This window comes from Parus major, chromosome 1 (assembly GCF_001522545.3).
Source record: "Parus major isolate Abel chromosome 1, Parus_major1.1, whole genome shotgun sequence".
In the NCBI taxonomy this organism is placed as follows: domain Eukaryota; kingdom Metazoa; phylum Chordata; class Aves; order Passeriformes; family Paridae; genus Parus; species Parus major.
Genome location: NC_031768.1, coordinates 112,412,138 through 112,430,096, shown reverse-complemented (window position 1 = coordinate 112,430,096; position 17,959 = coordinate 112,412,138). Strand labels below are relative to the sequence as shown.

At 41.3% G+C, this 17,959-nt stretch overlaps 1 protein-coding gene across 1 annotated transcript in view; it reads right to left on the bottom strand.

The window, feature by feature from the left end:
* Positions 1-3,333: 3,333 nt before the first annotated feature.
* Positions 3,334-17,959, bottom strand: part of ADAMTS5 (ADAM metallopeptidase with thrombospondin type 1 motif 5) — a gene marked incomplete at its 5' end in the record, with an annotated part of 36,137 nt that continues 21,511 nt past the window's right edge. The window contains 5 exons of the mRNA XM_015646211.1: positions 3,334-7,930; positions 11,270-11,445; positions 12,095-12,270; positions 12,706-12,889; positions 14,083-14,366. Coding sequence (XP_015501697.1) covers positions 7,363-7,930; positions 11,270-11,445; positions 12,095-12,270; positions 12,706-12,889; positions 14,083-14,366 — 1,388 coding nt within the window. The remainder of the gene's footprint in view (positions 7,931-11,269; positions 11,446-12,094; positions 12,271-12,705; positions 12,890-14,082; positions 14,367-17,959) is intronic.

The window sequence follows — 17,959 nt, the reverse complement described above, 5'->3', positions numbered from 1 at the left end:
GCTTCCAAAACTCATGTGAGATTTTTTTTTTTTCCTTAAAAAAAAAGGATTGGTTTGGCTAAAATACTGATATTGGATTAAATCCATCTTGCATCCCCACCTAAAAATGAGATTTGGGTCTACAAGTTGATAATCTTGGGAATAACGATCTCCCTCCTCACATGTAATTACAGATAGTTTCTGAAGAGGTGAAATGTCACAATATGATGAGATGGAAAATGCATTAAGAGAGAATGAGTTCATCTTCCTGATACAGAACAGTCCCTGCACAGTAATGGGATTATGGCAGCTCTGGACATTTGGGAAGTCTATAATGCTGTATCTGCTCCATTTGATTTGTAAACCAATGGATTTCCCTTGCCAGTAATGGCTTTCTCTGAGCTACTGCAAACTCTAAAGTGGGAAATGAAAATGGTATTCTGGGAAGGCAGGACCTGCCATGATCACAGTGACATTGCAGCTTGTTACGCAAAGCTGTGGAGGAGGCACTGATGTATCCCTATGTGATAAAACTCTTTACAAAAGATCTTGGGTCCCTCTGTAGGTACTGACAGCTCTGTAAAGCTGCACTGGCATTGCTTAACAGCCTAGGAAGAAGAGCTGTTCCTAGGCATATATAAACTTTTCCTGTAAATAAAATCCAATTTCATTCACAATTTGTAAAACACAAGAAAGCAAAACCTCCAAGTTAATAAAAGGCAAAATCCCAAATTCATAAAAATGCCAGCAATCAATAGATTAGACATGTACATGGGATAAGATTTAGACAGGATGAGTTTGCTTTTGGGAAGAATATATTTTTGGAAAGCTCCATTTTTGGGAACAAGAAAAACTCCCAATGTAGTGTTGTGGTATGTGAAATGATAAGCGAGAAATCAGCATGAAAAATTAATTACAAGGTTCTATTAGAAAAGTAAATATTTGTAACAGTGCCTCTGAAGAGCCACACTTCAACTGGAGTATCTGCAGCTCTCAAAAAAATCCTCTCACCTTTCTGTGCCACCACCTCAGCACCATCCCTTCTGGCACGTCTTTATTGCTCTGAGATTGGTCTGGATGGATAATTACCCATCTTATAACAAACACCACCTTTTGCACTTTCCTGCTGTTTCACAACTCCCCAAAACACTTTAGAACTCCACCCTACCACAACTAAAAGGCAGTGTTCACATATAGAAAGAATATTTATGTCTTAAATTTATGCTCAAGATATTCATGCTCATCTGGCTGCAGTGGGCCACAAAGAGCAGAGGGCCCCAAATATACCATATAAACAAATATTCTGGACCTATGATACAGTCTGTATTTATTACTTTTACTGAAATCACAGAGTCAAGTGTTTTAAGATTACAACTGGTAAATTATACATATGTAATGGTTTGCAAAACAAAATTTTGGCCTTCTGTGTGTTGTTGTACAAGTGTAGACTTTACACAGTTCAGTTCAAATGAATTTATATTTTGCATCATATTTTTATGATGTAAACTGGCTGACACAGTGGTGCTCTAAAAATTTTAACTCACTCTAATTAGACACAGACTAGGATGAAAAATAAGTTTTCTGACACATCTTGGTTTCTGAAAGGGTAATGGTCTTTCAGCCAGGTGACAAAGTGGCTTCCCACAATATGCTGACACCAACAGGGCACAGAGGCATGTGAAGTTAACTAAGCAAACCTGAACTTTGTGCTTTCCCCTTAGTCTTGCCTGCAATACCTTGTTCATTTTCTTATCTGATGCTAAACAGATGACCTGGCAATAGAAGTGAAATTTATTGCTCTACAGAATTATACCCTATCTCCAACTTACTTAATTCAGCACACTATTTCCTGTATCTGATGGGATTTTAACAATGCCTGTATGCCTGTCACTGTGTTTCATAAGATAATCTATTTGCAGATTTCACAGTTCACATGATAAATTGTGTAAACCAGTTACTATAAATAAAGAAAAAACTATGCTGTTACAGTGGTGTAAGTCTGAAGCACCTCCAGCAAAGCCAAATGATGCCATGAAGTAAATCTAAATTTATGTAGGTATTTCTAAACCCAGTGTAACTTTTCTTTCCCCTGTGAGTGGGAGTTTTGGAAACCCAGGCACTCACATACACAAGCACACACACAAAATATGCACCTCCACTTAGCCAGGGGTGTCTGAACACGGTCTACACCAGGCTGATGTTTGTGGAGAGGATTTTACTGTCCTTACACTGACTCTGAGTCTCCACAGACAGCTTCCAGGGCAAAAGATGCCGTGAGTTTTGTCCTGACTCACAGAGTGCAGAGCAGTGGGACAGTGTTGGGATGTTTGGTGTGGTGTGGGGAAAGCTCTTACACAACTCACCTGTGTTCAGGGCTTTTCAAATTTTATCACTGAAAACTTGTGCTTAAACCTTCTAAGCCCCAAAGCACTTTTGGGGTGCCATGTGAGGACTCAATAATCTCTGACATTAAGACACATTGCTGGTGGGTGTGATAAGCCAGAAATATCTGCATTTGCAATGTTATTTGAAACAAGAATTGGACTAGCTTTACTATACAAGTTAGTATAAGGGCACCCACGGGGAAAAAACCCCTTGTAAATGTTGCACATGGCAAGTATGAATGCAGTGAGGCACTCTGGCAGCTCTATACAAATCAAATCACTTCAAGAAAAAAAGGAAAAAACTTTCCAAACCACATAACTTTTTTTTTCCCCCTCAAAATTCCAGCCTATGCCCAGAGAATCTAATTTTGCCTCTTGCTACAGGCTCCATTTTCTCAGTGACAACAGCATGGCATGAGGAGAAACATTCACCTGAACATACTGCTGAAAGCCCACAATTCATGATGAAACTCTGTTCAAAGCCTGCCCTTACGATCCCCAAAGCCCAGGTATGTATTCCCTGGCATTTTGGATTGGGCCTTGAGAGAGGAAGCATCACCCACTGGCCATCCCTAATTCCTCCAAAGCCTCGTGGCTGACTGGCCGTGGGCAGTGCCTGGGGGGCAGAAGAGAGGCTGAGCTGGAATTTAACTCAGGTGACTTCCAGCAGCTTGGAACTGTTCATGTGCAGTCTGTAGCACTGCCCTCGCCGAGCCATCTGTATTGGTAAATTAATATTTATGCAGAAAAGCTGGAGATTTATCTACATCACATTTTTCCCCTCACACTGCACCCAGTTCCAGTTCCCTTGAGGTCTGCACTAGTCAAACTAGAATAAAAGTGGAAACAAACAGGTATTATTCTCATGGAAACATGCTTTGCTGTTCCTTGTTTTTTTTAATCTAACTTCGCCTGATGTGGTGCAAAGAGCTGAAATACAATGAAGTAAAACATTGCAAAGCCTTCCAAGTCGGGGTTTTGACTTTTTATAGCCAAATATACATATTTATATATGTATATAAACATTGATAACATGGAAAAAACAGCTTTCTTAATGGTGCAGTCCTCATAAACCAAATCATATGTTTATTATCAAGCTATTTTATAAAGAGACACCCAGGAGCTTTCTCTTTAGTGTTGTCAATTAAACATCAGAAACTACATTAGAGAAGAGTGCTGGCAACTCGGAGGAACTTCACGCCCATGGAGAGGACTCCCAGTTATTGAAATTCTGCTACAATTTAAGCAAGGGCCAGGATCAGCTTTGGGGATCAATCACTGAGGCCTCCAGCATGAATTGCACATGCCTTCGAGACACCAATCTGTTTTCTGACTTCTTCAGGAGCCATTACTGGGTTTTTTTTGGTCCACAGACCTTTGGGACTTGCTTGTTGAGAGCTTTTTGAAGTGTAACAAGGAGCCTGGAGACACACAAGGGGTCATCAAATTAAAAAGCTACAACTTCTCTAAGGAAAAGGTGGCAGCAGAAAAAGAATACACATCTATAGACGTGTATACACATATACTCCTGTTCCATGCAGAGTCTTCTAAATAAAATCATACAAAAAATGACCAGTGCCATATATTATGTAAACTCACAAGGCATACTTTCGACACAAATCCGAAGCATAAATTAAGAGAGAGCCAGAAAGAGAGCCAGAGACGATAGCAAATCATTTTAAATATAGAATTTGCACAATTGGTATTTTGTTAAATAAGAATAAATAAATTCATTACATCCGTTCACATACCAGTTGTAAAAACAATAAATTATTTTATTTTTTTCAGTGCTGTGTTTCTTTTTTTTTTTTTTTTTTAACAGTTGTTATTAATCCACAAGATTATTCCCTCTTCCCCTTGTGATAAAACTGTTTCCACAGGAGGGCAGCTAAACTTAATTTCTTGTACACAGTCAAAACACAGATGCCAGGCTTTTTCCTAATGAGAATATCCTACTTGGAAAGCAGATGCTGTAAACCCCACTGATGCTCAGGGGTCCAAATTCATCTAAGGGCACTGGAAGAGTGTCCCAAAGTCAGAGTGAATTTAACACTGAGATTGTTCCTGGCTGTGCCAAGAGCAGAATTCCAGGTTTCCATCCCTCGGCGCATTCCATGAATCCAGCTGTGCAACACTGGGTAGAAATGTAAACAATGATGTCACAGTGCGAGTGACACGGAATTCAGCTGGGAACAGACCTAGCACCAATTCTTCATTCATCAGGTACATGGGACAGCCAGGACTGCCACAGGCAAGGTTTGGAACTGGACTCTGATTTAGGAGCACCTGAAAAAGCAAGTGGTGACTTACCCTTTATCTTACACTTGCAGGGTCCTGCCTTGGTCTGTCCCCTTTGCCCCCTCACATCTTTGCTTGTGTTAATTCACTTCATTGCTGCACCATTAAAAATCACTTCAGTGGTTTGTTCTTGTGTTTATTTCTAAGTAAACTCATTTTTAAAAGATACTCCTGATCTTAGGAAGCTCTGAATTTATACCCGCATATGGCATGCCTAGATAGCATCCAAAAGCTTTACTCAGCCTGCTGAATATACAATAAATTATCACTATGATGCAAACACAAATACTTGCACATTCTGTCTCTATTATGACAGAACACAAACAGCACTTAATGCAGCAGCTGTATGCTGAGACAAATATTGTCTATGCTGAGACACATTAAATCTCCTGATTTTTCCTCTCATGATGGTTTCTATTTGTTATGGACTTTTTGGAGAGGCTCTAGGACATGTGTAATACATATATATAAGCAACAAAATTAGATTACTTGGAAGGAAAAATAAGGTGATCTTATTTTAACAGGCAGGGGAGGCATAAATGTTTACTTTCCAACACTCTCCAAATTTTCTGAGCCTTGACCTCAGTTCTTAGATTGGGATCAAGAGTAAATAGGGAGTATTCCCCAAGACCCACAGTTTTGCACAGGGTCCACTCCTGAACAGAAGGCCATGCCATTTCTGAAAGCTGATTAATTACATTTGTTGGCAATCCATTTAACAGAGGAGGAGGCCCTGCCCTTGGTACTGTTTATTCAAAACAGGGTAAAAAACCAGATCCTTCTCCAGATTTCACAGTTGTAGATGTAGCAACTCTATGCTGTTTTGAAATCATCACATGATTTTTGAGAGTTCACACAAACATGCCACAGTTGCAAAAACATGTTTGTGTCAGCCTGGAGTCAGACCTGCCCTTCTTGCTCCACACTCCAGCAAGTCTTCCCTGCTGATTTCATGCCTGGGATTTTCAGAAGAGCCTGAGGTGTTTCAGTGCTCAAGTACCACTGACTTACAGCTGAGGCTTGTCTGAAAATGCTCCTGCAGTCTCCTTGTCTCCTGTTTGGACGAACAAAGGAGTAAAAGATAGGGTTCTACTTTCATCAGTGTGTTTTTTACCATTTCTTTTGGTACCTGTTATCTTAGGGTCTAATTCAAAGCCTGATGATATTAAAGAGAGCAGTTTTACCAGGGTTGCTCTCAGGCCTCCACCTGCACAAGGTGAAATGCCCAGCCTCAATCACAGAACTTCCAGAAGACAATAACAGGATTCAGGAATTGCTGCCAAGGAAAACTGTTACAAGCTACTGCCTGTGCTGTGGAAACAGTCTTATTGATATTGGACAAGTCTTCCACATCCTGATGTGGTTTGACTTCCTAGTGACCCCTCTTCCTCCCAAATGTGGTAGATATACAGAACATGAATGCCTTCTATAGCTTTAAAAAAAAACTCAAAACACACACAAAACAATAAAAAAAAAAAAGACAAATAGTTACAAACTTTTGCTGGTAAGATGAATACCAGAGTTAGACACAATGGACAAAACAGTGATAAAATATTAACTGCTTGCTGTGTTTTTTTGACCTTGATAGCCTCTTGAAAAATGCAGGTACATTACACATTGTTAAATTCAAGGTGGAAGCCATAGAGAAAATACCAGAGAAAGCAGCTGAACACAGCCTCAGAATATCTGAGTTAGAAGACACTTGATTACCTCACCTGTAAGTTTTGGTTCTCTAACTAGTTTTCTACAAAGTACAGTATGCCTTTGTTTCACAGAGAGGAGCAGCTCTTGTTCAGTGACAACAAGGAGCCCAGGCTGTGACACAGCTGGAACCAGGGAGGTTTACAAGCACAGTGTACACAAACTCCTCCTGGCAGCCAGCTCCTCCTCCGGTGCCTGCCTGACACACACATGGGGAGGAGCTGCTGATGCTCCTGCTGTTGGAGCAATGTGGGGTTCCCTGCTCTGCAAGCTGCTGCAAGGCTCCTCCTGAGAGCTCTGGGGTGGAAACACAGGATTTGTCAGACATTAATGATACACTGTCAGGAAATTCCTACCACAAAAACATATTTTCCTTTTGTCAAAACCAAAAGGTATCACTTTTTTAAAACCAGCAGCAAGCTCTTCATTTTCCAGTAAAACATCTGTGGCCCTTTCTGAAGGATGGACCAAGTCCACAAGGGCTGCAGATATACTTTGGTCAATCATTTTGCTTACGTAGTTTGTCTTTTGATTTCTTTAATAGAAGGAAGTGATATAAAGTGATATACCAACTGAAAGATATTTACAAAACAGTATAAAATAAGCTACTGTGGGATCATGGGGTCATGTGACGTTTCCTAAGGACATACTGTAGTAGAGGTAGGTGAAAAAGGGGAGATGATTCTGTAACCTTCAAATATCCCAGGGTCCTCCATTCACTAGTTTTTCTTCTTTTGCATTATTTTATTTTACGTTTTTGCAGACACATAGGGCTTATAACAACTTTAATGCTTACTTTCTTTGACATATTAAGACCACCCTACTATTATTTAAAGCAGTGCACATCTTCATTTGGTCCAAATAGGCAGATTCTGCCCATAATTAGAGACTGAACGCAAGTACATTGAAGCCTTTGCTTCTCTCTGTCTGGGCAGACCCGACACCAGCACGCCAACAACGGCTTACTCAAACCTCTTTGAAAGAAGGTCACCACCACAGGTTAGCACTTTTTCAGCAAGCACTGTTTGAATGCTGAGGGTCTCTGGGAGAGCAGACATCCCTTGGCCAGTTTCCCGTGCCCATCCTTGCACTGGACAGTCCTGGTGTGCCAGCCCGTGTCGCACGTTCGAGAGCAGGAGAGCCAGGGCCCCGTCACCCAGCGGGGCTGCGCGGCCGGCACAGTCACTTTGCCGCCGCCGCTGCTGGGGACAGAGTTTGGCAGCTGCCCCTGTTTCTTTGGCACGAAGAAGCTGTAGCGCACGTCCACGGGCTGCGTGGGGTCGGTGGCCAGGATCTGCACGATCAGGATCTCCTTGGTGGCCGAGTGGCCCATGGCGTGCAGGAAGTCGTCCTTGTGGCTCCAGCCGCTGTAGTTCATGACGGTGCCGTTGATGTCGATGATGGTTTCCGAGGTGGAGATCATGTATTTCCCGTTGACCAGGTACTCGCCGTTCTTCTTCTTCAGGGCCAGGTAGGCCGTGAACCTGCTCTGGTCCTTGCTCTTGAACTGCCGCACTTTGATGTGGGTCGCCCCTTCCGGGATCTTCACCACGTCCGTGTAGCCCTTGCTGAAGGAAGGGAAAGAAGGAAAAGTCTCACTGCAACGCCTCACAAAGTCACTGGCACGACACAGAATCGACCAGGCCGGAACACATCTTAGAGTCCAACCTACGGACAACAACATCTTGCTTCATTTCAGTTCAGGCCACCTGGATTTTCCCTAAGATTAATTTAACCAGGTTCCACTCTTGGCCTACCGTGTCGTTCTTCATGTTCTCCAAGAAGTTTCTACTGCACTTCTTGCAGATTGCTTAATCTTTAGCTTTAGGGACAGTTTGACATGGGTCAGATACCAGAGGAATGAAAAACAACAGATAGCTTATAGATTTCAGCAAAGGGTGGGAGATATGAAATACGATGCACGCGCTGCCTGCCAAGGAAAAGATAATGAGATATGCATTGGTTACAGCTGTTTCTTGCTGTCTTTGCTATAATGATGATTAAGGAAAGCACGAGCAGAGGAACAGCTGGGTAGAGGTACCTTGGGAACATTTAAAAATAATCGTGATCACTGAGAAAAAATTTGTTTACTTTGAAATTTATAAAGCCGAAGATTAATCGTCGAGTGTCTAAATTAAAGAGGGGCACCCAAAGGCTTCATTTGTACCATCACAGAGTTCTCCATTTCTTATGAACTATATTAACTGGGATTTAGAATGAGAGATTAAACACTTTTACCAAAAGTGACAAGCATTCAAAACCTGCAAGTGTGCTGGAATTTATCACTATCTCAAGCATGTTATTTTAACTTTACTGATATATAGAAAAAAATTTAAAGGCTTTACATAGCTGTAAGCTACCAGCTGGACTTCAGAGATGTGTTTTCATTCCTAAACCCATGACAAAGACACCCTGAAAGTACCTCATATCTGAAAGGTTTAATGAGAAAATAAATTAAAAATACATAAAAATGATGGCATCTCTTTTGGGATTGTTTAAAGAACAGACTGCTAATTTTGAGAACTTTTGGCTGCACAAGTAGAGACTGCAGATATTACAGATGAAACATTTGTGCTGATCCTCTGCTATTTCCAGCAGTTATGGGACAATGACTTAAGACCCCATTGATTTAGCACCTCCATAAAGCTAGAGGAATATGGTGTGAATCGCAGGCTGGGGACTCTGCTCTACAGCACTGCACAAATATTTTTAGACAAGAGCTGCCAGTATAACTCAGTTCAAACATGTCATTAAAGTTACAGAATCATTTGTTCAAAACCTGCAAGCAGTCCTGGAGAATTCAAGTTGTCTGCACAAAGAGCTGTAATGCTCCATGTGCACAGAGAAGCATGTGCAGATTAATTCCCCTCTTTCCCAACTTCTGATAATTTGGCTTTACAGCTTTTTAAACAAAAATCTTAGGAAGCAAATTTCCCAGAAGATTCTGTTTTGCCTGCTTTAAAATAAAAAAAAAAAAAGCACAAACAAATGTTGTTATAGCAATTGTTTACAATGGGAAATATTAGTTTTGCCTTGTGTTTTTATATTTCCCTGTACATTTAATGTACAGATTGTTGAAGTTTATAGTGGACAGCAACAAGGGAGCTGCCAATTTTCAATGGAGGAAAGACAATTTTCCTACCAGCACTGCCCTTTCAAAGAAAACTAAAAACAATCTACAGACAATTAAGATTTCACTGTTTTGATCAGAGGTTTATTTTAACATCAAGTACTCAGAGAGAAAAATTGCCTCAAACAACTTTTCCAGTAAAAATAAATCAGCAGTCCCAAATCCAATCAAAATCTGATTAGAACATAACTTTACCCTCTGGCCAGTCTCATGGCACTTAAAGGCATGATTTGAGGAGTAAGACGGTAATTTCACAGGGATAATTATAATAAATCTCTCCATTTCCAAGTGTATCTATGATACAAATCTGGCCTCCCTGAAATTCACTGAGCCCCTCTAACACTTTTCCTGGAGCTTGATTATTACCAAATCACAGGAAATACATCTCCTGCTGTCATCTTCATTTAGACATTCACAGACATTTCCAGTAATTACAAACTGGAAAATATTTGGTTTATATAATTACTAATTTGGTTGGAAAGCCATTCTTTTTGGCAGAGGTGTTTTGGCATCGTTAGGTGAGTAATCATTGGTTTACCAGGAAGAAGATTAGGGTTATATTTATTTTTAGAATAAATTCACTCTCCAAGCCATTTTTGACTGCTATTAATCAGTCTGTTGAAATGTATAGAAATAGAAGACTATTTCAGGAGTCAGATTTCAATTTCTGGTAGCTTTCAACACACTATGTAGGACTTTGGAAGATATAAAATCAAGTTCATATATAAAAGATGCTTAATGCAGTCCCTGATTCTGAGTAGAAACTGCCTACTATAAGTTTCTATGAGTGGATCATTCCTTTGAGACCTTGGAACCTGTATAAATAATGTTTAAAAATCTCAATTTTTCTATGAATCTTAAGAATTGAAGAAGGAAAAAATTTAATTGACAGAAAGGACTTACTTGAGATTGGTCTATCAGTATTGCCCCCAGTGTGGTGAGGGAAAACCATGGCAGGAGCTCCTTTTATTTTACTTGTATTAAGTTTTATTACAGTTAAAAGGTGAACTCTGACAGAAAAAATGGCTCATGGATAACTGCTATAAATATTTTGGCTTTAAAAAATCCAGCTGGAGATTGACATTATGCCAGTGGACATGAAGTTAGATAGTCATGAGTAAGCCTATGATACTTCTGATTCCTCATCCATGTACCTGAATTCCACACATGCCCAGCAGTAGGAAAAGGGAATTTTTAGGTATAATCTCCCTCAGCTATTAAGGAAAGTGTTTACAGCTGTCTGCTTCTCTGCACTTCTAATACGAGGAACATGGGTCACAAAATCAGGTGGGATGTCCTCAGTGCCACTCAAAATAGATGAGATGAAAAAGCATTCTCAGGGTGGAACTTGCTAATGCAGCAAATGCAGGAAATGCAGCATTTCAGAGAGATGCAGATAATTCTGATCCACACAACTTCCTGATTCACTTCTCTCTTCCTTTTCCTGGGTCCTCCAGGAACCACAATCACAACCCAGCTGACACAGCAAGATTTGCAAGTGGCATGAGTTGCTATGCCTTACTCCCATTGATGCTCACCTGCTTCACTGGCACTTTGTGTCAGAAATGAGCTGGGAGCAGAGTTTTTCCAGTTGATGCTTTTCCAATTTCAGGATAATGCTAGGAGCCAGCTGTGCACCTCTGGAAAGTGCAATAGGCTACAGGCAGTGTGTTTTTTCCCCCATGTAAAAGCAAATTGCATTTAGAGACAAAAGCAAGCAGCACATGGCAGAGTAACTATTTGCACAAGAAGATGCATTTGCTGTTGAGATCAGTACCTCTTTTTGGTGAAGGTTCCCATGACTTTTGTGCAGCTGGAGTTGTCTCCTCCACACACCCCACACTTGTCATACTGGAGCTTGGATCCGATGATGCCGTCACAGCCCGTTCGGATGCACTTCCCTCGGACACAGACCGAGTTGCTGTAGGGTCGGCACTCCGTGCCATCAGTGACCTGGGCAAGCAAACAAAACTTGGTTCAGAAATTTTTGGTTTTGTAGCCACCTGGCAAAACCCAGTTCCTTATTTAAGTCACCAACTCAGAGCAGGTCGCCTCCCCTGAGAGACCAGACTGAGCTTCTCTAATTCTGATGGTAAAAAAGCAGATGAAATTTAGCAAAAGGACAAAAGCAAGGACAGCTAACTTTCAGTTTGCATTGCATCTGATAGAAAAAAGTGACCACAAGTCACATCTGTACCACTAATCATCCTATGCTAACTGGTTCTTTAGGAGTTGCTCTGGAGTCCTTAAACATAGTTCAGGGTTAGACTTACTCTTTTCTCCTAATACTCTTTTTCCTCCAGAAAACCCCATAACGACAGAAAACTCAATGCAGAAAGACCTTTATCCACTACTGAAAACAAACCAGTGCAGAGAGGCCCATATTTTTCAGTCATTCACATACTGAGATGTGGGAAAACTTATTTCAGAGGCCAGTTCTGGCCCTAAGGTACAACCACTGGATTGAACCATTTAATCTGATCACACAGCTAAATATTTGAATCATATGATTAACTTCTTTTTCCTGATTGTAGGGAAAGATTTCTAAAACATGGGACACTTCTAAACTGGAGCATGAAACCCTGACTGGAGCTGCCATTACCTTCTGAGAAAATACCACATAATAACCGGTTCCTTTGGCTCGGCAGGTGAGCTTGCAGACATCTCCAGGCAGCACTCCAGCATACTTGGGGACCCATTCCACGAAAGTCTTGACCCCCTTTGCATCAGACTGATAGCCATTCCTTGCTTCACACTGCTCTTGTCGAAAGGATTTAGCTGTGGGATTATTCACCTCATTAGTGGCAATTTCAGACCATGCTGCAAATATCATTATGTTCATCTATTATTCCAATTTCTTTCCTGCATAATTTTTAAGTTATGTCACATCACTTCTTTACTTAGAACTGGCCTTCCAACCCCACTACTGTTTTAGTTTGGAAATCACCCCATGGCATAACAAGCATTAAAAACCTTAAGTCTGCATGATGCTTCATTTTAGAGCACTGACTTTTTTTTTGCTCAAGTGCTCTTTCTCTACGGCATCCAGGGCAAGGTGCGGGTGAAGAATAAGGATACTGTACCAACCACGAATGTCTTTCCTTGATAAACTCATTTTGGGGAGGCTACAGTGAGCCTTTGCTGGGTGGTTTCAGGGCAGAGAATCAGTATTTAGTGTCTGTGAAGGGCGGGCTGGAGCAGGAGGGCACTCACCGTTGGCGGGGCAGGGAGTGACGTTGCAGGAGCGGTAGATGGCCCGCTTGCCTGTGCAGTATCTCCCGTTGTTCCTGGGGGCTGGGTTGTTGCAGTGGCGATAGGCAAACTGAACTCCTCCCCCACAGGTGCGGGAGCACTGTCCCCAGGGTCCCCAGGAACCCCAGTTGCCATGGCTTGAAGCCTGAAAAACACATGGAACAGCAGGAGGTGACTTTGTCATCCAAGCGTGAATGGAGCTGTTACCTCAAAGTCACTGCTAGTGCTTTCCTCAACTGAAGGCAATTCCTTCATGTTGGCCATTCAGGGATAACAAGTCTTAGGAACCTTCTTTCTCCCAGCAAAGTTAATTTCTATCTGTGATTTTTAATCAATTTCAATCTTTGATTGTCATCACACTGATGACACCTCATTTGCACTGTGGCTGCAAAGCCAATGCTGAGCCTTGCTTGACACAGCTGGCTTCAGCCTCTTCAGGGAACACACACACAGTTTCATGCACTCCTCTCTTAGTTTTGCTATTCCTACCAAAAAAGGCCCCTTAAACTGGGGTTCAACTCCCAGAATATATCCATACTGCTAATCTGAGACTAATTAAATCCAGCTATTGTGATGCATAGGTATTGCTTGGAGCTACTGGCAAGTGATGTAGTGTCTACATTGGCTATAGTATTGCAATATCATGTAGAAGTGTAGAAATCCATAAAAAAGGGTATAGAAATCCATTAAAAAAGGGTCATAAAGGCTGTACCTTGATCTGAATGGCTCCCACAGTTTGCAAATATTTTCACAAAGCTCTACAAGTCCACATCTCTTCTGTGGGTGTAACAGAAGGGGCTACCAGAGAATTTAGAAATATCTGAACTGTGCAGTTGACAGCTCTCATGAGCCTGGGGATTCTTCAGATGTGTAAGGTAGACAGGGGTTATCTGTCACTGGAAGCACAAACCCTTCTGATCCAGAAGTTATATTCTGGATTAATTTAATCTGCCTGTTTCTTCATCAGAATTAGGGCCCTGGGGCCTTTCAGAGAGGGCTGTAAGTTAAATGTGGAGATGTGATTTATCTTGCTTTCCGTGCCAAGTCAGAAAACCATGCCCTGGTAACTGTCATTTACTGAATGGGCAAATCACCTCCTCTGAAAGGATGTTCCCAGTTTTCCAGGAATGAAGGCTTTCCTTAAAGAAGAAAATACACTTCCTGATCCTCAAATGCATTTTTCCTACATCCCTCAGCAACAACACCCCAATTACATGCTAAAAAACAAGGCAGCTTTCAATCTGACTTCCACGCAGCCTTTTTCACTCCCACAAAAATCAGCACCTCTAAGGGATCACCTTTTCCAGCTCCCCTCGGGGTCACGGCCCCGTAACTTACTGAGTAGTATTTCTTCTTGGTTTTATCCACACATTTCCCTTGGAGGCAGATCCTTCCTTTGCCACAGGGGGTTCCCTCGACGGCGGGCAGCTTCTTGGTGAGGCAGACCATCTGTCCCTGGCGCACCACGGCGCACCAGAGGCGCGAGCACACGTCCATGCCGGGGCACACCGTGTACTCGGCGCCGAACGCCAGCTTGCACTGCCGGATGGCATCGTACGTCTGCCCCGGCAGCTCCTCGGGGCCCACGATGTGCTTCCTGGGCTGGTCCAGCAGGCAGTTCCCTAAAAGAGCAAGCAGAGCTCTTGTTGAATCCGTTACATATTTTGTTATTTCCCGGTTTTCCCCGCAGTGACGGCGAACGCCTTCGAAGGATGGTGATGTGAAGACTCTGAGGTCAAACTGCTGCCACTGTGTTCTGACCCTGCTGCTGAGCTGCCAATTCCCAGCCTGAGGTGTAAATGAGTTTTACCCAGGTCCTTGTGGCCTTTCAATCCTTTACACAAGACTTGGAGCACATTCCCTGCTATTTATCGGTTTGTGATTTAAGGAGCGAGCAAGACTCATGTAAGCAAGACTCAAAGCAAGCACAGTTGCCGTTTGAGTCTTAAATCAGGATGTCAGAAATAGTAAAGCCTCTAAAGGGATGCCAGAAAAATCAAAAAGCACAGACTTGTAGCCAATGAGGCTAAAAAACCCAAACAAAACAGAACGAAAAATAAGAAATTCTATCAGTCCAAAGGAAAAATATAACCTGTGTATCAAAACTAATGTTGGCACTAAAGCTGGATTGCACTTCTCTTCTAAGTAATGATACTTGGCTGGTTATGAAACTAGTTTCAGAAGGGTTACCCATTTTATCCAAAAATCATAAATAACAGGAAGAAAAAATAGCATGAACCTAAAAATTTGTATATGTGATTTAGGGTCTGCAGTGGTCATGATTTGTCTGGCACACTCTAAAAATGAGAATTCACATTTACATTCTAAGTATCTTCTGATAGCTGTTTTTTTTTTTAGTACAGAAAACCTCACTTGTTGACATGCAAACTATTTATTCAGTGTAACCTCTTTTACACTTCATGAAAGGGATATGTGGTCTGGGCAAGCTTCACTCATCCTCAGCCAAAATAACTCACCACAGTTTACCTCACTTTGGAATCCACACCAGTGTTCTTCACTTGCATCATGGCTGAAAAAAGCCTATCTATAAACCCCTCACTATTTACACAAAATGGAATGAAATTTCAAGCTATGCCATGGAGTTTAAACAAACCAAAAACCCCATTTCTCAACAGCTTGAGTTTTCCTTCCAAAACACACACTTACTGCAACTGTTCTGCTCTTCTAAAGACTAATGCCAATTAGCCAAATTAGCCAAAAATTCTTTCTGCATGATGACTTGCAACCAGAAACTCTGTCTTGTTAAATCTGATCCATTTGCTAACCCTGATTTACCCAGCCTTATATTTAATCTGGATTATGCTGAATTTTTATTGCAGACAAGGTGTGCCAATGCTACCCGTCATGAGATAAAGATAATTAAAAATACCCTGGGTTATTGTAATGTAAAATATTAGAGATGTGATGAGGAGTAAGGAAGCACCTATCTTTTTTCACTGGAGTTTCTGGACATAATTTGCAAAAGTTCTGGCAAAAATAGGCTTTGTAGAAGTAAATAACAGTGGAAATCCTCCTGCATAAGCCTTGTGAGGAGGGAGAAAGCCACTGAAATGGGAGGGCACTGATGGGAAGGCATGTCAATATTCACTATTACACACTGCTTTTGCACCTATGCTGAAGTTTATCAAACTCCCAAGTGGAGATGGTTTTCAGTACTTTAAATCACCATAATAACACTTAATTTTGACTGGAAATTCAGATTTAGAGAAAAAGGAAAGAAAAGCCTCATCCTGCATATACTCATCTGTCAATCATTTCTATTAAAACCCAATATATGTGAGTAACAAAGAGGTTTCACAAGCTTACACAGCAAATATAGCATTTTTTCCCCTCCAGAACACAGGGAAATGAGATCCAAACTTCTCCTTAACTAAGAAAAGTTGTGTAATTTCTATAAAGCCAGGTGCTCCAGCTGATCTCACACACTAAATTCAAAACTGAAGATAGGGAAGGCCCCTAAGGATTTCCCACAGGAAAAAACCACTTCATATGGGTAGACTGAGCAGTGTCTGTTTGGACAGGTTGCAGTCAATTGCAGGTGTTTTTACTGGTCCAACCTCCTACTTGCCATGGTCAGAGAGGACAGAGTGGGCCCCTGGTGGGAGGGCAGAGAGGATTTCAATTCTGCATTACATTTCAAAATCCAGAGTTTATACATACTGCTATTCCCATTTTTTATTTTTTTTTTTTTGTCCTGGGCACCAAAGAACATCTTTGTGCCCTGGAATAGAGCAACATTGTTGGCTGATGACAGTGCTAATTAAGCCATCTCATTATCTCTCTCAATGCTGTGTGTAATACATCTTGGAGAAAAAAAAGGCAGAACAAGATCTGTGTAGGAAGCAGATAAGCAGGATATAAATTAATTAAAATACAAACAGTCCTTGTTCCAGGTTGCAGAGAGCACTGGGACTGAACACAGTAAGTCCCAAGCAAGCATCCCCCAGCCTGGTGGTTGGCATGACAATAAAGGCAATTAGTACCTTTGGAAAGGCTTTGCTGAAAGCAGATGGATATAAATGTCACTCTCTGGACATGAACCGAGCCTTTTCTCCTAAATGTCAAACTGTTGTCTGGGGTCATCTCGTGAGTGTAGAACAAATGGTGATATCATGTTTATTGTTCTCAGAGCAGGCCCCAGGAGACAGGGAATCTGCACCTTGATCCTCCCCAGCCCCCTGGCTGACCTTGGACCAGACATTTCTGTTGGGATTTACTCAGCTGACTTCATGGAATGCTGGTGTCTGCAGTGCACCCAGCTGTCAGGTGTCTCACTGCTGAGGAAAAGGAGTTCATGGTGTCATTCAGCACCCCTTATGCTGCTGAGGCCTTTGATTGTCAAACCGAGTCTCAAAATCATTTGAAGTCAAATCATTGACTGCCATTTTGCCTTAATGGATGGTGTTTGTATTCTGTTAGGACAAACCTGTGATTAACTAGGAAATCATACATTTCTACAGAAAAGAAGACTTAGAAAAGATCTCTGAAGGGCCGATCCATCAAGAAAAGAGATTCCCTAAATATTATGCATTTGAAATCACACCGATAGCATCAGTAATAAAATTAATTCCCAGAGAACTATGGACCTACTTGATGAGAGGTTCAGATTTTCTATGGATTTAATCATATCAATAACTATTGAAGACCACACTCCTGAGTGACAACTACTCATGAACCGAGGAGGAAACAGTTCCTTACACTCTCTGAGAAGCCATTCATGGATGGTGGGAGAGTTACCTCAGTAACTCAAAAAGGAAAGTTCTGTTCATTTGTGAAAATTAAACTGGTAATATTAAATCAATGCCAAAGCAATATGGACCATAAAACAGGACAGTACAGATTAATGGATCTAATAAAATTGAGAGAAAAAATTAAGTCATTCAGAGAAAAATATTTCAGAGAGCACTGAAATCAGCCGGCAAAATATTTTAAAGCAAACCTTTACATTCAGCAGACACACCATACTTTTTATCCATAAGCATTTTGGTTACCATAACAACTTGATCCATTCACTCAATTATGTCATTTTTATCTCAGCATTTTGGAATTTGAGTGGTTTGTTTAATAACTGCAGTTGCTTGGGGAGCACAGGGAAGACTTTAAAATTCATTAAAGAGTGAAGTTGAAGACTATGTTTTTTTATTTCTACTTTTGGAAAACAAAATTTTTGTCCTCATTCCCCAAGGGGCAAATG